This window comes from Diabrotica virgifera, chromosome 3 (genome assembly GCF_917563875.1).
Source record: "Diabrotica virgifera virgifera chromosome 3, PGI_DIABVI_V3a".
In the NCBI taxonomy this organism is placed as follows: Eukaryota; Metazoa; Arthropoda; class Insecta; order Coleoptera; family Chrysomelidae; genus Diabrotica; species Diabrotica virgifera.
In genome coordinates this window covers 185,168,649-185,189,169 of record NC_065445.1, presented here as the reverse complement: position 1 = coordinate 185,189,169, position 20,521 = coordinate 185,168,649, and the positions used below count along the sequence as shown (strand labels likewise).

Genomic DNA, 20,521 nt, shown 5'->3' with positions numbered 1-20,521 from the left:
ACGCAGACACACTGTATAACCATTCACAAAATATGTTAGATCTGAATCTGAACTGCTAACTAACTGAAGACAATTTTAAGTACTATATCTTGAGGTAGGTTTAGTTAAATTCCAAAATTGATTCGAATATTCATGTCCAACCAGACGTGCAACACAAGGAACTGACCATCAAAGCACGTTACCCATGCATCGTCATCCCCATTCCCGTCAATTTTACTTTCATCTCTCCACATTTCTTGTTCCAATGTGTTGGTGTTTCTTCTATATAGAGTTTAAACAATGTCGGTAACAGGCAGCATCCTTGTCGAATTCGTTTATCTAAGTTAAATGGTTCTTAGTAGTTTTGTCCGACTTTAATTCTACATTCCGTGTTGTCGTAAAGGGAATTTGATTGCATTTATGTAGGTGTTATAGGTATACTCCGTGACTTTCGGACGTCCACGAAGACAACGTGCAATTCAGCGTTGAACTCTATTGTTTTTTCTACACTCACCGGCACAAAAAGAGGGCACCCTAAAAAATGGGCTATTTTTAATGACTTGTATTTCCTAAACCTGACATCCGATTTAAGTAGTTTTTTAATATGTTATAGCCTTATTATTTAACAATATCGATGTAATAATACTGTTGCTAGACAGGTACATTGTCATTGTATACAGGGTGTACGAATCAAACTGTGTTTTTTTCTCAAACTTTGGAACACCCTGTGGAATGTTCTAGCTTTTATAAAATACTGAAATTAAAACCCAACTATAGCCTCAGGTTTTCTTAACATTCTGTTATTTGATGCATTCGCTCATGTTGGATAATAAAAAAGTTAGGCACTTTAACAACTACCCCTGTTTTTCGTCAATACAGGGTGTTTTTAAAATAAGTACGGCAAACTTTAAGGGGTAATTCTGCATGATAAAATAATGACAGTTTGCTTTATAAACGTATGCCCGCAAATGCTTCGTTTCCGAGATAGGGGGTGTTGAAATTGTTCTTACAAACTGACGATTTATTTATTGCTCTAAAATGGTTTATGATATGCAAATGAAGTTTGGTAGATTTTAAGAGGTAGTTATTACGCATTTTTGGCATACAACTAAGAATTTTATATTCACCATTGGCGTGCATACGGGTATAAACATTTCAGATATATCCCTTATGCACGCCAATGGTGAATATAAAATTCTTAATTGTATGCCAAAAAATGCGCAATAACTTTCTCTTAAAATATACTAAATTTCATTTGCATAGCACAAACCATTTTAGAGCAATAAATAAATCGTCAGTTTGTAAGAACAATTTCAACACCCCCTATTTCGGAAACGAAGCATTTGCGGGCATACGTTTATAAAGCAAACTGTCATTATTTTATCATGCAGAATTACTCTTAAAGTTTGCCGTACTTATTTAAAAACACGCTGTATTGACGAAAAATAGGGATAGTTGTTAAAGTGCCTAACTTTTTTATTATCCAACATAAGCAAATAAATCAAAAAACAGAATGTTAAGAAAACCTGAGGCTATTGTTGGGTTTTAATCTTAGTATTTTGTAAAAGCTAGAACATTCCACAGGGTGCTCCAAAATTTGAGAAAAAACACAGTTTGATTTGTATACCCTGTATACAATGACAGTGTACCTATTTAGCAACAATATTAATACAGCGCTATTGATAAAGAATAAGACTATAACATATTAAATAAATTACTTAAATCGGACATCAGGTTTAGGAAATACAAGACATTAAAAATTACCCATTTTTTGGGTGCCCGTTTTTTGTGCCAGTGAGTGTATTAGCTATTTTATAGAAAATATCATTATCAGTACATGAGCATCCGAGACGAAAAATCACTCTGTTCTTCTGAAGTTACAATCTGTTCTTCCACATTTTCTTTGATAATTCTTCCATACAACCTACCCGCAGAAGGTGTAATACCCCTAGTAATTTATTTAATAGTCTAATGAGAATAAAAACCTAAAGTCGTTTTTTAAGTAGATAGATAGATAACAGACCCCGTGACGCAGTCTGGGAAATTTTTATTCATCTATTCTTTAACTATAACGTGATTTATGTCCCGTTTTAACAATTTTTTTCTACTTAACTTGGTATCTATGAATTAATAATAATAATATTAATTTAAAATCCATAAAAATATACGGTGTGTCTTATTTAAATTAAAGAAGTTACGGGTATTCGGTGAAACCCGAAGTGCTGTAGTAACAAGCAATGTGTCGTCAGTTGCGTTTCGTATCATTGTACTGCATGAAAAGTTTTATGAATATCATTTTCGGTTCGAAGATTATCCATACCCTATCCCAACCATTTATGTAGATTTGATCCCAATACATCTCGCTGTGGTACAGTTGCACGAGTTTCAGATTTCAAATCAGAATAATAAATAATGTCGTCTTGTTTCAAATAATATCCTTCAAAAAATATGAATTCAATACATACACACACCCAAACTTATATGGAATCATCTGATAATATTTCTTACTATTTCGTGCGAATTTAAAAAAAACAAACAAAAGAAGTCAAACAATATTTATTTTAAAGCAATTTAATAACAAATATATAACAATTAAATAAAACAATAAAGTATTTTACAGACAAATTGAAAGTAGTTGTTTTAAAGTCAATATCGTACAAAATTTCAATGTATAACGAATAATGTTTAAATTGTTCTTATTTTTTTTTGTATTTTGTGGTAGTCAATGTTATCACCTCTAGTCCTTATGCAAGCTTCAGTTTGCGTGGCCACGCTCCTAATCAAATTATCAACAATTTGTTGTGGTAGGTTGCTCCATCCTTTAAGAGCAGCTTGTACTAGCCGTGCGGTGTTTTGTGGATTATCCCAGCGAGCTCTAATTTTCCTTTTAACCATATCCCACAAATAGTCTATAGGATTAAACTGGGGTGAGCAAGCAGGCCACTTCAAACAAGGGATACCTTCTGCTTCAATGATGTCTGTAGTCACTCTAATGGTATGTAGAGGTCCATTATTATGCAATAAAATTAAATTTTCTCCTGTTGCACCTCTCCAGAGCCTGTCTACAGGTAATCAACATACCTGTGAGTAGTTAAAGTTGATTGGATGAAAATTAAAGGAGCTTTTTTACGGATCACAAATCCTCTCCAGAAAATTATACTTCCCCTTGTATATTTGTGAACAGATCTGACAGTTTTCATTCTTGCTTGTCTTCCTCGACCTCTAAGTACACGATTTCATGGGTGATCTGATTTTACACAAACCCTGACTTTTTTTGAAAACAAAGCACATTTTGTCAATTCCCAATGTTCCAGTTTTGGTCGTGAAGACACCAATTTAGGCGATGAATCTTATGCTGTTTGGTTAACTCGGGAACCCATAATTGTCTCCTGCTGTATACTTCTTGGTACGAACTCTTCTTCTTATCGTTTCAACTGAAAAAGTTACACCTCTAGCTTCCAAAAGATGCCTTTAGTCTGCAGATGAGAAATGGTTGGATGTCTTCCAGCTGATTGGACAATTAAACAATCTTGGAGAGCCGTTATTACTTTTGTCGACTTTCCCTTGCTTTATTTTTGAGCTTTCCTAGTTCCTGTTACCTAGCATAGGTTTTGCACAGAACGCCCTGTATTACTCCTAGCTCTACAGCTATGTAGAGCTTTCTCCACAAGACCAATAATCTTTCCTCGTTGTAAGTTCTCTAACCCCACATCAGGCATATTTTCGTTTTTGGACGCAAAAGTTAGTTTGTTTATTTTCGTTCAATTTGCAACTCGAGCAAATTAATAACCTATACCGTACCGAGCTGTACTATCCGATTGTCTTACATATTTGTTTATTTTCAATAAAAACTTTTATTATTCGCAACAATAACAAGTTTTTTCAAAAGAAATAAATATTACCTTGAAATACATGGTGATTCCATATAAGTAAGTACGGGTGTGTGTATTTGTAAATATTAGATTGTAAGGTACTTTTTAAGTTTGGTTGATGGTATATTGTATATAATGCCAGACCCTGCCGTTCTTCTTCCACCAGGACCACGTTTTCCTTGGATCCATCCCTGAATTATCAGATGTAAAAGAGTTCATATTTTGAGGGTATCTCATAATCTGTCAGAAGTATTCCAGCTTTCGTCTCTTTATTAGATTGACCAGTTGTGTTTTGTTAAGCCGTCTAAGATTTTCGTTTTATATACATTTTCTTTGAATTCTCCTTCAATCAAATCCGTGATATAATGTACATATCCCCAGTGAAGTGTTCGTTTTGAAATTTTAATTTAATATTGATTCAAAAAGATTATGAAATATTCGCAGAACGGGGATCAAAAATTAACCTGCGGAAAAATAAAAAAACATTTCAGAATAAAAATATTCCATTTCCTAAATTTTCAAAAATTGTAGTATTTAGTATTTTATTTAGAAATATATTGTACATATATATGACACCCTTCATTATTCATGTATAATAAATTAGAAACAGTATTGTCTTATATTGCTCTGCGGTATTATATATTTTTAGTACTCAAGTGGCATTGTAGTTGAGATGAACGATTAATCAAAAATAAACAGAAAATAATTTGTTCTCAAAACGAACTGGTTTTGTAATTAATGTTTTGTGCTATTTTCAGGAATTTTTCGGATATTGCTCTCGCCTCAACTTATGCTGCAGGAACAGCGGTGTATATCGTATTTATATCAGAATCTCTTCAAAAGGTAGGTGATTTTAAATACAAACTTTATACAGTCCATACAATACATATACTGTTGCAAGTCATCATTTACGTCAGAGATCTAAGTTGAGATTGTTGACCAACTCCAAAAAATTCTTGAATTCATTTTAAATCAAATATATCACATTATTATTGCGAAGTGGATTCTACAACAAAACAAATTACTATTCAATGTAAATAAATAAAAACATTAGAAATAGAAAACAAGAATTAAGTAAATAATTACGTTAAAGTAATTTATTTATTTGGAATAAGTTTTTCTGTTTCCTAGATCTAATAATTCTAACTTCTAGTGATGTACTGATAGTATTTTTTTCTTTTACTGGTTGCTCTCTTCGTACCTGTCATTATATTGCTGGTTTATATCAACAAGTTGTAACGATAATTCTATTAGTAACTAGGTTCTGAAACTATTTTATTGTGGCATTACTATATTTTCTTCTTCATTTATTATAAACTATCATAATCAATCTGTATGCGTAACATAAAAACAATAAATATAATAAAATAAATAGGTACTTATAATAATGAATAAAAACAAATCTGAAATGTCAATACCGCAACTGTCAAATAAATGTTACCAATTGACCATTCCAAATCACGTGATATAATATGGCCGGCAGTGGGCAAAAATTTAATAATATAGGGTTTACGTCAGTTTTTGTAAATAATATCCTGTTTGGTTTTGTTTTTTATTGTTAGTTGTGCACCGAAATTGTGGTAGCAAATAAATATAAACTAGTTTATCGCCTACATAACTGAATTATCCCATAAAATATTGACACATACTGGTAACTAATATGGGATAATTCAGTTCTGTAGGCGATAAACCACTTCATATTTAATTTGTTATCACAATTTCGCAGATTTCCCTACACAATTAACATAAAAAAACAACCGAACAGGATTTTCTTTACAAATTAATGTCGATGTAAGGTTAGATTTTGCCCACACCCGGCCATGTTTGACGTTTCATTGGAATGCCTAATTTATGCCAAAATGTCACCTTTGTTGGATCGCAGTTAGAGTGTAATCCGAACAAATGTGCTTTATCCACTTAATACAAATTAAATGAAAAAAGTTACGGTATATTTCTTTAAAATACATAGAAACCTTCTAATATTAATTCTACACGCATAATATAATAAAATATGTCTAGTGGCTGTAATTCTAGTCTAAGAGCTAGTGAACCCTCCGACTAACGGTCGTCCTGTAAGGTTAGAAATTTTTCTAGTGATAATTCATAGCACACCAAGGTTAAAAACCATGACCTGGCAGGCCTCAGTGGTGCACGTGTATCTACCAGGTGAATCGAAAAGTGCAAATTTAAGGTGTAAAATAAACTTTCTCATGTAACGTTTAAATTTAAGTATGTGTTTGAGTAAGTCATTCAGAAGAAATTTGTACAATGACAGGCGATTCTGAAGAGCATAAGACCTTGCCAGGCGAGGGGAAAGATTAGGGGTTTTTCCTAAAATTATTCTTTTTGCATCGAACAAATTTTTTTTAGATTTTTTGAATCATTCCAAACAGAAAACGTCTTTAGTGATTTTTCTCTCAAGTTAATAGTTTTTGTTATATAAGCGATTGAAAATTTTGAAAATTGCGAAATCGGCCATTTTTAACCCTAAATCGGACATTTATCTAAAAATTTCAATGTTGCCAAGATACGTAGATATTCTATAAACATTGATTGATGAAATCCCGAAGAGTTTTTTGCAATAAAATATCGAAAACCCCTTTGTTTTTTTAATTGCTAATCAAGCAGGTGCGACACTGTAGTAAAGTGAGGACGTTTGAGTTTGCATAAATTCATTATCTCGAGAATGGACAAATTTCAAGAGAAATCCTCAGACAGGTCGATTTTTATTTTTAAATTAGGACTTTTTGGCATATATATATATATATATATAATACTAGTGACGTCATCCATCTGAGGGTGATGACGTAATCGATGATTTTTTTAAATGAGAGTAGGGGTTGTGTGATAGCTCATTTGAAAGGTTATTGAATTTTCTATTTACTAATATAAAAATTAACATAATTATTTATACAAGGTGTACAAAAATTTTTTTTTATTAAATTAACTTTGATTAAATTTGACAAATAGAAGAAAATTTTTTTTTGTACACTCTGTATAAATAATTATGTTAATCTTCATATTTTGCTGAATAGAGAATTAAATAACCTTTCAAATGAGCTATCACACAACCCCTACTCTTATTTAAAAAAATCATCGATTACGTCATCACTCCCAGATGGATGACGTCACTAGTATTATATATAGGCCAAAAAGTCCTAATTCAAAAATAAAAATCGACCTGTCTGGGGATTTCTCTTGAAATTGGCCCATTCTCGAGATAATGAATTTATGCAAACTCAAACGTCCTCACTACAGTGTCGCACACGCTTGATTAGCAATTAAAAAAACAAAGGGGTTTTCGATATTTTACTGCAAAAAACTCTTCGGGATTTCATCAATCAATGTTTAAAGAATATCTACGTACCTTGGCAACATTGAGATTTTTAGATAAATGTCCGATTTAGGGTTAAAAATGGCCGATTTCTCAATTTTCAAAATTTTCAATCGCTCATATAACAAAAACTATTAACTTAAGAGAAAAATTACAAAAAACGTTTTCTGTTTGAAATGATTCAGAAAATCTAAAAAAAATTTGTTCGATGCAAAAAGAATAATTTTAGGAAAAACCCATAATCTTTCCCCTCGCCTGGCAAGGTCTTATGCTCTTCAGAATCGCCTGTCATTGTACACATTTATTCTAAATGTATTATTCAAACATATACTTAAATTTAAACCTTACAGGAGAAAGTTTATTTTACCCCCTAAATTTGCACTTTTCGATTCACCTGGTAGATACACGTGCACCGCTGAGGCCTGCCAGGTCATGGTTTTTAACCTTGGTGTGCTATGAATTATCACTAGAAAAATTTTTAGCCTTACAGGACGACCGTTAGTCGGAGGGTTCACTAGCTCTTAGACTATTCCATTGTATTCAGCTAAACGATTCTAAAAAGGAACACACCTACGACTTTAAGTATTTCATGTTGGTATCATGTGACGTCACGTGCTATGACGCGGATGACGTGCAGCGGTATCTATATTGTACGGACTGTATAATATACATATTACGTATACGTATGTAAACATATTATGTTTTTGAAATTTATTTATTTGGAATAAGTTTTTCTGTTTCCTAGATCTAATAATTCTAACTTCTAGTGATGTACTGATAGTATTTTTTTCTTTTACTGGTTGCTCTCTTCGTACCTGTCATTATATTGCTGGTTTATATCAACAAGTTGTAACGATCATTTTATTAGTAACTAGGTTCTGAAACTATTTTATTGTGATATTACTATATTTTCTTCTTCATTTATTATAAACTATCATCATCAGTCTGTATGCGTCCACTGCTGGACATAGGTCTCCCTCAGCCCTTTCCATATATCTCTGTCTTGTGCGGCTTGCATCCAGTTACTGATAACACGCCTCATATCGTCGGTCCATCTGGTTGGTGAGCATATTTTTCTCCGTAGTTCTTCATGGTGTAGCCTCCACTAGACAATACGTTTTGTCCATCGGTTGTCTACTAATTTGGCGACATGTCCTCTCCAATTTCAGTTTAACGAAGCGATTCTTTCAAAAGCGTGTGCTCCTTTTATTCTATGACGCTTTCTTTGTTTGGAATTCGGGCTCTCAGAGAGACACCGAACATCTGGTGCTCTATATCCCTCTGAGTTGCGTAAATCTTGTTTACTACCTTTTCTGTGAGTTTTAATGTTTCTGCTCCATAAGTGAGTACAGGTAACATCCCCTGGTCAAAGGTTTTCCTCTTTTGAGGCATATCTCCTCCAATATTAAGCGTCCTTAAATAGCATTGGAGAGACGGAGTCTGCTTGCCGTACTCCTCGTTGAATACAAAATTTATTTGTTTCTTATTCAGATAGTCTTACGCTAACTGTGGTATTTTGGTAGATATAGGTGGTTAGTACAGCGATGGTCTCATCGGAATTCTGTCAATGCTTTTAAAATTACTGGTGGCTTATAGTATCGAATGCTTTCTCGTAGTCCACGAATATAATAGACATTGGTTTGTTGTATTCTGCTGACTTCCCTATCAGGTTCTTTATTACTAGTAAGTAGTCGTTAGTGCTATATTCCGATCTAAATCCAGCTTGTTCTCTATGTAAATGTCAACTATACACGTTTTAAATAAAATTATAGTTTAGTCACATTAAAAATATAGTAGGTAATATGTTTTTTCTCTTGAATGTTTCGTTCACCCTTGTATTTAGCTTGCCTTAAATAATTATCAACTTATTTATTTGTTTGTAGATACCAGAATAATACTTATTTGTTACAGAATTGTTTCAAATTTGTTATGCAATATGCAATTATATATTAATTATTAGTAAATTAGTATTGTCAAGTTCTTTTTTTTTATTTTTCATTTTGATCTAATTAATACTTTCTTTTTTTAGCTAGTAAAAGTATACTACGAACCAGCTGGTGAAGACGTTTGGAGTCTTTACTTTAAACTTATGATTCTTGGACCTCTAATTCTCTTCTGCCAAGTAAGAGAATTGAAGCATCTGGTGCCATTTTCTTTTATTGCTAACATCACCATGTTTGTCGCATTTGCAATTACTTTGTATTATACTTTCATGGAAATTCCTAAAGTGGAAATGAAAGAAAGGAATTTAGTAACCTCCTGGTCTGGATTGCCTTCGTTCTTCAGCACTGTTATATTTGCCATGGAAGGTAAGTTATACTTATAGAATTAACATAAATATTTTAATAAATAATTGTAATCTAATTATAGTGCAGTCACTGAAGGTTTTCACCTCCAATTTTTGTCTAGGACGTTTCATCGCCGCCCTTTCGATGCCTCCAATTCATCGCCGGTCGATTCATCGCCGGCCGATTCATCGCCGGCTGATTCATCGCCGGCCATTTCATCTCCGGCCGATTCGTCGCCGGCCAATTCATTGCCAGTCAGTTAATCGCTGATCAACTGACTGACATTAAAAACTGATTTATTTCTTACCAATTTTCGGCAGTTACATTTGTTTTTAATATTAATTGGGAATTCTAGGAAATGATCTAACAATCTAACCTAATTTAACCTAACACTACATAAATTTGAACATAATATATATTTCTACAAAGGCCATTTAACATTACATATTTAGTACTACATATTTAATATCAAATTTAGGGGAAGTAGAAATAGAACAGTAAATTAATATAATATTTTTTATCTTTTTAATTGTCATAAGTTTTGAATTGAATTTAACGTCGTGTCGTGTCATCTTCCATAATAAATATCAACTGACTAACTGGCGATGAAACGGATGGCGATGAAATGGACGGCGATGAAATGGACTGGCGATGAATCGGCGCGTCGAAAAGGCAGCGATGAACCGGCGGCGATGAAACGTTCCATTCCGTCCAATTTCGTTAACCCTCCATGGATTTTCGTAGTTAGAGACTACTTCAAAAAAGAAAAGTGACATGGTGCCAACTTGCGCTTTTACCCTGGAGGTAGATGCCACCCCTTCTCTGGGGTGGAGATTATTTTACTAAAAATAACCCCATAAAATGATAGGGGGATAAATTCTAAGCACCGTGTGTTATATCAAGTTATTGAAACAAATCAACACCTTTTGAATTATTAAAGATCAAAGATTTTAATTTTCGTGAAAAAATGCATGATTTAAAGCGGTTTTTCATAAATAACTTAAAAAGTATAAGTTTTTACAAAAAAAAAGGTATTATTGCCAAAATTGAAGCTAAAAACCGAGTAAATTCCTTACCTGCTTGAAAAATCGTTTAGTATTGATTCAAAGTGAGTTTTGGCTAATTGAATGCATATTCAATTAAATGTATATTTTCAGCGAGTACTCAAATCTTACATCATGATAGCATCAAAAACTATGCTCCAAAAATTTTTCAAAAATGTTCCAAAAATTAAAAAAAAAAGTTATTGCTTTTTGTTAGAATTCAGTTAATTGTTATATCAGGTTTGTCCAGAAACCATTTGAAAGACATTTTCAAGGAGTATAAAATCGTATTAAATTTATTCTTTTATATCCCATCTTTTTTTAATATAAACGGTTAAAGTGTCCCGGTGATATGGTTCTTAGAGTAAAATTTAGGCTTTAAACGTATAGGGCAGTCAATGAGAGCAAGAACAGGTTATTACCTCCGAATTCTATCCTACTGCATGGATTTTAATGAAATTTTAGGAATAGCTTGAAAATATCTCCTTATTCAAAGTCTACCCTATGCCGATGTGTGCTTTTGTCTTGGGGGCGGTTCCCACCCCTTCTCGGGGGTGGAAAATTTTTTGGTTAAACAACTACGGAAGTTGCTAGAGCAACTTCTAATTCTAAGCAAAAACTTCGAAAACTCAATACTTTTTGAGTTTTTCGTGGTTGAAATTTGGCCATTTTCATTGAAATATAACAAACACCTTTTCAAACGGTTTTTTGCGAATACCTTAAAAACAATGCATCTAACTAAAAAAATTATATAAAACATTTTTGTAGCTCATAAACAAACAAAGAGATTCTTTCCTTCTTCAATATTCTAGTTATAGCACAAAAAGAGATATGGTAGGTAAAAAGAGTTTGTTTTTTTGGTGCATGCTCAAATCAGTGTATTTAACTTGAAATAACAGAGAAACGGTCGATTTTAGGGGTATAATGCTACCAATACCTTTTATTGTGCTTGAAAAGTCCTTTCAAATAAGCAATATTAAATGTCGATTACATTCAAACTAAGCGAGATAAGCTGCAAAAAATTGATGACTAACGAATTTTAAGAAAAAAATTGAGAAGTATATTTAACCCCTCATCAACAAGAATTTAACTGCATCGTTTTCCTGCTATAATACATTTTACTACAGTGTTATTTTTATGTTCAAAAAGTTGAGCGGGTTTAAAATTAATGGTTTTTGAAAAAAAAATAAGATCAAATTATAGAGCGCATTTTTAAATTTTCTTAAAAATCTTCCTTTTTCTCCATGTAACTTGAAAATGATAAGAGATACTGTTATAAAAATACAATCAAAATGTGTATCTAGAAGAAACCTACATTTTTGTATGGCATCTTTTTTTTTTGGTATCTCTTATCATTTTCGAGTTACATGGACAAATAGGAAGATTTTTAAGAAAATTTAAAAATGCGCTCAATAATTTGATCTTATTTTTCTCAAAAACCATTCATTTTAAACCCGCCCAATTTTATGAACATAAAAAAACACTATAGTAAATAGTATTGTAGAATGAAAACGATGCATTTAAATTCTTGTGAATGAGGGTTTAAATATACTTCTCATTTTTTTTTTCTTAAAATACGTTAGTCATCAAGTTATTTACAGTTTACCTCGCATACTTTGAATGTAATCGACATTTAATATTGCTTATTTTAAATGTCTTTTCAAGCACAACAAATGTTATTGGTAACATTATACACCTAAAATCGACCGTTTCTCTGTTATTTCAAGTTAAATACACTGAATTGAGCATGCACCAAGAAAACAAGTTTTTTCACTTACCATATCTCTTTTTGTGTTATAACTAGAAGATTCATAAAGGAAAGAATCTCTTTGTTATTTTATGAGCTACAAAAATATTTTATATGGTTTTTTAGTTATGTGCATAGTTTTTAAGGTATTCGCAAAAAACCGTTTGAAAAGGTGTTATGCTTCAATGAAAATGGCCAATTTTCAACCAGGAATAATTCAAAAAGTATTGAGTTTTCGAAAAAAAATTATAGAACAGTTTTTGCTTAGTATTAGGTTCTCTAGCAACTTCCGTAGTTATTAAAGCAAAAAATTTTCCACCCCCGAGAAGGGGTGGGAACCGCCCCCAAGATAAAAGCACACATCAGCATAGGGTAGACTTTGTTTCTTGGGCTATTCCCTATTTACTGTGAAAATATCACGTAAATCGATATAGTAGGATGGAATGCGGAGCCACATACCCTCATTGACTGCCCTAGTAGCTACCGTGGTTATTATCCTACAAAAATAACTCAAAAAAGTAAAATCTTTGCTAAAAAGACTAAAATTTTGTTTTTTATTAGTTTTTACTTTTTTACATATATCGAGTATTTTTGGAGTTATTATCAAAAAAATGAGATTTACGAAAATTTGAAAATTCTGATTTTTTAAACAATATTTTTTTTTCAAAAATATGCATTTTAAACTGGTCACAATTTTTGAGGTCATTACTCACGTTGGCAGGTGTTTAGTAAGTATATTATGTTATAAAATGCATCGTTTTCCCGTTATTTAAGCTTGAATAGCTTAGGTATAGAATATTTAAGCTTAGGTTTGAGTAAATACGGAACTTGCATAAAATTTTAAATTCGAAAAAAATGTTATAAATCACAGTAGAACATAATTTAAAACATGTATCGAATATAAAAAAAGTGGTTTTTTTGTTCCGTTTGGCCCCTAAAGACGATTCTAAATTCAAATTATTGCAGCTAGTCCAAAACGCGTTTTGGCGTCTTATGGTTGTGTGTTTACATTCTGCAGCAACAAAATAAACAAAATTGTATATAATTTTAAATTAGACATTATAAACGTCAGTAGAAAATACGTTTGATCGTTTGAACTATTTTAATTACCCAGAAAACTTGTACTTTTAAAAAAGGCACTAAACAACATATATAGTGTTTTCTTTTATTTTCCATAGTAAACCCTCTTTCCTTTCCTTCAAAAATTATATCAAACTCCAATCTCAATAGACTGGTATATAGTATTACAATGACATAGGGTAAATGTCATTAGAATATAAATATTTTTCCCTTATTCCGCGAGGATGAGCTGGCCAAATACGAAAGTAGGTAAAATAGACTAAAGGATAGGAAGAAGAATATACCTAAACATAACCATAAATATAAATATAAGCATAAAGTTCAACTGTGTGACGTCACGGGTCGTTTGAACTATTTTAAATTACAGACGACTTTAAATTTGTACTTCTAAGTTATTATGAGTTTTTGAATCGTGAAATTTTGGAAATCTCATTTTTAAACTAAACTGAACATTATTATGTAATAAAAAAAAATGTGTAAGTTTCCTATTACGTATCTCACTCCGAATTAACATTAAAAGGTTTTTCAAGTAGGTAGTTTATTTAATTTTTGATTAGTTTTAATTTTGGTAATAATAATTTTTTGGAAAAATTGATAGTTTTTGAGTTATTTAGGAAAAACCGCGAAAGAAAAGAGTATTTATTTATTTTAATACCTTTATATAACAAATTTTGCTTAAAATTTGTCCCTCTATCGATTTCTGGGGTTATTTTAATAGAATAATTTTCATCTTCGAGAATGGGTGGCGTCCACCCCTGGGTATAAGTACGAGTTGGGAGCATGTCATTTTTGTTTCTGTAATTACTCACCAAGGTTCTCCTAATTCGGAGATAATAGGTCACATCCACCTTCAGTGACTGCGCTATTAGTTGCAGCCTAATGATTAAATTTATTCCAATATAAATTTTTATTTATTTTAGGTATCGGTACTATTATGCCTGTTGAAAATTCCATGATTACTCCTCAGTTTTTGGGATGTCCTGGTGTTTTAAATATGGGTATGGCAATTATTGTTACATTTTTTGCCAGTTTGGGTTGCTTTGGTTATTATGCATTTGGTGACAAAACGGCGGCTACCATTACGCAAAATTTGCCCAACGAAGAATTGTAAGTACCGTTATAAATACATATTTGTAATATACGTTATACATTATACCGGCCATATTATTATACCCCGCAACAATAACCGTACACATGAAATTCCAAACTTTTCTCCTTTTAGATTTGTTGAATTGTCCTGTATAATAATTAAATATATTTGTCAAAATATAGATTGCCTGTATGGTTAGTGTGACCAACTAGCCCGAAAAATCCGGGACATGGCCTGAATTACGAAGTCGTGTCCCGGAGTCCCGGACAAGGCTTCCGGATCATCCGAATTTTCAATATTTGGTAAAATTCTTTTTTTGAAATTTTTAATATACCTTTCTAATAATCCACATCAAATTGAATTGGTTGGACGAAAAAGTCGACAATTTCTAGAGTGAAATATTCTAATACCGTATCCAAAATGCATATATTTTATATGGTGGTATTATATTTCATGGCAAGACAAATATTATTGTAAAAAACAAGCTACAATAGTAAGAAGTAATCAACATAAAAATATTCTGAAGCAGTTTTCTTTTGGCATGTTTGACAATTGTATTTTTGATGAATTCAGCCACCATTGGTTGTAATGATTATTTAATTCATAGGAGATTCTGACCAGTAGAAAGCTACAGAAATAAAAATTAAACTGATTATTTCATTCATAGGAGATTCTGACCAATAGAAAGCTACAGAAATAAAAATTAAACTAATAATTTTTGATAATTTCCCGTCGTCAAGTATATTACGTCAGATGCCCTTCGTTGCTATGAAAAAATACATTCAGTGACATTAATGACAATTAATGTTTTAAAAATTATAAAAGTGATGACTTTCAACCGTCAAATATTTATAACAACTATGTGTTTAATTGTACTAATTTGTACTTACATAAATAAATTATAATAAAATTTTGGTTTTGAACAGTTTTATTCATGAAATAATCGCACTCGCAATAATTGCACTCGATCTCTAAAATTATTATCGAATTTTTGCCCTCGTGCCACTTTGACATAATTTCACTCCCCTTCGGGTCTGAAATTAAAACTGTCATAGTGTCACTCGGGAAAAATTCGATAATATTAGAGCTCTTGTGCAATTACTACTGATAATTACATTTTTATATTAACCTAAGGTTATATTTACATGGAAATCCAAAATCAGTTGATTTAATTGATGGATTCGGCACTCTGCCGAAACAGCTGTAGTCACATAGTTGTAAATAATAAATTTTGTGGAAGTATAGAAAACAAAAGTTTTCAGTGTTTTATTGTGAGATCAGTTGATTTTCTAATTTTTCCTTTTTTGAGAACAATTTCCAAATTGGAAGTCGAAATGTCAAAAACTAACAAAAATGTAATTATCATTACAACCAATTGTGGCTAAATCCCATCAAAAATATCATTGTCAACATAAAAATGTTAAATAATAAATAAAATCAACTATTCTAAATGGGAAATAAGCCACAATTTAACTAAAAAAAATGATTTTATTAACGTTTCGACGTCCAAATCGGATGTCGTTGTCAAAATACAACGATTGAATACGATTTAGATTTTGATTTGAAATATAGTCATTGTATTTTTACAACAACATCAGATTTGGGCGGAGAAACGTTAATAAAATAATTTTTTTAGTTAAATTGTGGCTTATATCCTATTTAGAATAGTTTATTACAAAAATGCCACAAGAAAATAGCTTTAGAACAACAATAAATAAAATGATTATATTAAAGTTCTATATTAAAAAGAATGGCCCGATTTTTATTGAAAAGTCCCGGATTTCAGGTATTTTTTCAGCCTTGTCCCGAATTCGACTGAATTGGAGTTGGTCACAGTATGTATGGTGCTTCTCAGAGGCTTTTTTCAGTGCGTCACAAGTGACAGAAACAAAAACAGGTTCGTCTGTGATTACACACATTTATAACATTTATTCTAGTTGTTGATAGATTGCGCTATAATCGGAAAACTTATTTACCTAGTACATATCTATACGACTAAAATCTAAAGTTCTTCTCAGTCTTTCAGTGTGTCATTAATTTTGACGTCATATACATATATGATCTTAAGAGTGTACAGAATCATTGCACATGACATTCTAGTTAAATCTGACAGTTGTCAGAATCGTAATCAGCCAAAATAGGTTATTGCAATATAACCCTTTTATTTGCAATTTGGTATAAAAACAAATCAATCGTGTTTATTGCATTTATAAAGAGGTATGTTCTTTGATTTGTATAGTCGTATAAATTGTACACATTATAGTCGCATAGATAATACAAATAATGTTTTTTATTATAGCGCCATCTATCAACAACTATAATAAATATTATAAATGAGTATAATCACGGGCGTACGTTTTTTTCTGTCACTTCCAACTTAATGCATGCGTTAGAAAGAAATCGAAAAATTTGTGACGCACTGAAAGGAGCTTCTAAGAAACAGTATATTTACCCATTTTTTTACTTTGTCATATTTTGGCGCTAAAGAGAAATTTTTTGTTAAGGTGCTCTGGATAAATTGAATATTTACTTATAAAATAATGTTTGTTAACTAGTTGGATTGCTTTTTTATGTAGTGAACCTTCTAGACCTGGACTGATCCTCCTAGAGAATCGTAGATATATAGGGAGGTTTTGCATCGGAATCATACCCCTGAATGATTCTTTGCCTGTCTGGCTATTTCCTTCCTCCCTTGTGTCTTTCTCCATTGCCTTACGTTCATAGTTTTTGGGTCGCCTTCACGTCATCCAACTATGCCGTTTTGGGTCATCCTTTCTTTCGTTTTTCTGCCAGCTTCCATTGTAACTTTTTCTTTGTTGCTTATATAATATCTTCTTGTCTCTTAACATGTCCCATCCATGACAGCTTCTCTCTTTTTACAAGTCTTGCAATGTAGTACTCTTTATCTAATTCATTGATCTCGTAGTTCTAATTTCCCAAGTACCGTATATTTGCACCAGGCCATATATTATGTACTTTTCTCAAGATCTTTCTCTCGAATATCTTGATTTGCTCTTCGTCTTTATTGTCATTACCCAGGTCTTATTAGACAAGGCGAAAACGGCGGGTCCGTTGGGAAAAATATTCCCATGAGATTTTTTTGCATAATCACATTCGTGAGACATCCCAGAATAAGGTTCAAAAAGTCGCGCCCACGCGAAAAGTGGTTCAATTTTTTTTTAACAATTTTTTTTAATCAAATTGCAAAAAATCAATATTATTGGCCCGGACAAATTTTTTTTAGGTTTTGTGGACCATTCTGGACAAAAAAGGTCTCTAATAATTTTTCTTTTAAGTTGATCTGTTTCGAGTTATAAGCAATTTAAAATTTGAAAAACGCGAAATTGACCCTTTTTAAGTCTTAATAACTCGGTTAAAAATTATTATTATGAAAGTTAGAAAGTGACTAAATCAAAATCTAAAGCCTCCGCTACATGATCCTGAAGAAATCTGTGTTATAAATTTATTACTAACCTGTTATTTTTAATTAATAACAATGGGCGGTTAGATCGTATTGACGCGGCTGTAAATGTGAGTGCAAGTAAGATGCACAATTGGACTACCAGAATGGCATCTCTCTCGCACTCAGCATTTACGGCCGCCTAACACGTGCATGGCGCTCATTATTATTACTTAAAAATAAGAGCTTAGTAATAAAAAATGACAAAAATTTCTTCAGGATCTTGTAGGGGGGGCATTAAACTTTGATCTAGTCACTTTCTGACTTTCATAATAATAACTTTTAACCGAGTTATTAAGCCTTGAGAATCGCCATTTTCCGTTTTTTTAAATTTTGAATTGCTTATAACTCGAAAAAGATCAACTTTAGAGAAAAATTATGAGAGACCTTTTGTCCAGAATGGTCCAAAAAATCTAAAAAAAAATGTCCGGGCCAAAAATATTGATTTTTGCAATTTGATAAAAAAAAATTGTTAAAAAAAATTGGACCACTTTTCACGTGGGCGACTTCTTGAACCTTATTCTGGGATATCTCACGAATGTGATTATGCAAAAAAATCTCATGGGAATATTTTTCCCAACGAACCCGCCGTTTTCGCCTTGTCTATATATCCTTAGGTTACTAGAGATCTAATTAATGAGTCATATTGATTCTAATAATGAGTCTAATAGGTTCGATGTCATGTATCTTTTTTACCGTAGTATGTACAATTGCCACGGGAAATACGTGCATTAATTTCGCTTCTTACCGCATTTTTCTGATTTTTTTGTGTATCTAATAGTCCGTTCTTTAACGGTAAAATATTGCAAAACCTCTAAATTTTAAAGAACCGCTTGGATTGACATGAAATTTGGCATACACATAGCTAACAAGTCAAAGAAAAAAAAGTGATATTGTGCCGATGTGTGCTTTTGCCCTGGGGGTGGTTTTCACCCCCTTTTGGGGGTGAAAAAATATTCGTCCACAGTAAGTCAGGAAATGGATAAACTGACTAATTTTAAGTAACTTTTGTTCGATAGAGTTTTTCACTTTTCGAGTTATTTGAAAGTGAATATGTTCATTTTTTCAACAAAAAAACACGCTTTTAGGCGGTTTTTCGCAAATAACTTAAATAGTAAGTATTTTGTCGAAAAAGCATTCGCAGCAAAAATATAGCCTGTAAAAAATTTTAAAAAATGGTGTATATATCACGTCTCTGTACCTAGTAGAAGCAGAGTTATAGCTAATGAAAAATAGGTTCATATTCGTCAAATTCCAAATGGAATACTTTAACGTGAAATAACCAAAAATGAAGCACATTTCGGGGAATACTCATTACAATTTGTTTAAAGTGTTTAAAAAAAGCTTTATTTTTGTTTTATAAGATAATTTCTAGCATCAAAAGTAAACAAGTTACGCTCAAAATAAAGTTAGTCCCTTTTTGTTTTGGTAAAAAAATCGAGAAATCACCCCGTAATTAGTATCTTAAATGAACTTAATCGTTATGACTTCACAAGTTTCTTGACTCCTGTATGTATTGTTTATATGATCTGTAAGTTTCATGGGTTCAAAGTCCTTATTATTGAAATGGCTGTAGTTAAAAGGGGTTGAACGAGTCACTGATCACGAATGTATGCAAATTTAGAAACACCAAATCTTAATAAATTTTTGTCTAACAGAAAAACAAAAAAATACATGATATTCAGAAAAGCAATGCTGACTTTTTTTTGTTTTTCGAGATTTTTGGTATCTCTAACAATTTTTAAGTTATTTTGAAAAAAAGCATATTTTTCAAAATAAAATTTTTAAAAATTTTACTTTGAAACCAAATTTTTTCAAAAATAAGCACCTTGAATTGATGAAACTTACAGATCATATAAACACAACATAAGTAAAATAATTTGTGGAGCGGTAACGATTAATTTCATTTAAGTTGCTAATTAGGGGGTGGACTTCCCGATTTTTTTTGCCAAAACAAAAGGGACCAACTTTATTTTGAGCGTAAATTTCTTAAATTTAATGCTAGAAACTTTTTGTAAAAACAGAAATAAAGCTTTTTTTAGATACTTTAAAAAAGTTAAGATGGGTTTTCCCCAAAAAGTGCTTAATTTTTTGGATATTTCACGTCGAAATATTCTATTTGAAATTTGGTGAATTTGAATCTATTTTTCATTGGCTATAACTCTGGTTCTACGAGATCCAGAGACCTAACGCATACACCATATTTTTTACTTTTTTATAGGCTATATTTTTGCTAAGAACGTTTTTTCGACAAAGTTATTTTGTTGAAAAATGAACATATTCACTCGCAAATAACTCAAAAAGTGTTGACTTGGCGAAAAGCTCTATAGAACAAAAGTTACTTAAAATTAGTCAGTTTACCCATTTCCGGACTTATTTTATACATATATTTTTTTACCCCCAGGAGGGGGTGAAAGTCACCCCCAGGGCAAAAGCACACATCGGCATAATCACTTTTTTCTTTGACATGTAAGCTATACGTATGCCAAATTTCATGTCAATCCAAGCGGTTCTTTAAAATTTAGAGCAAAAACCGTGAAAGAATGTACTATAAATGTGTGAAGGCTATAAATATGTTCGATACTATAGTTGTCTATCGCAATATTATTTTCATTGTCGGGTGTTCTT

At 31.8% G+C, this 20,521-nt stretch overlaps 1 protein-coding gene across 2 annotated transcripts in view; it reads left to right on the top strand.

The window, feature by feature from the left end:
* Positions 1-20,521, top strand: part of LOC114328095 (proton-coupled amino acid transporter-like protein pathetic) — a 148,735-nt gene that overhangs the window by 121,928 nt on the left and 6,286 nt on the right. For both annotated transcript variants that reach the window (XM_050645741.1, XM_028276859.2), the window contains 3 exons: positions 4,610-4,694; positions 9,215-9,494; positions 14,264-14,450. In XM_050645741.1, the coding sequence (XP_050501698.1) occupies positions 4,610-4,694; positions 9,215-9,494; positions 14,264-14,450 (552 nt within the window). The remainder of the gene's footprint in view (positions 1-4,609; positions 4,695-9,214; positions 9,495-14,263; positions 14,451-20,521) is intronic.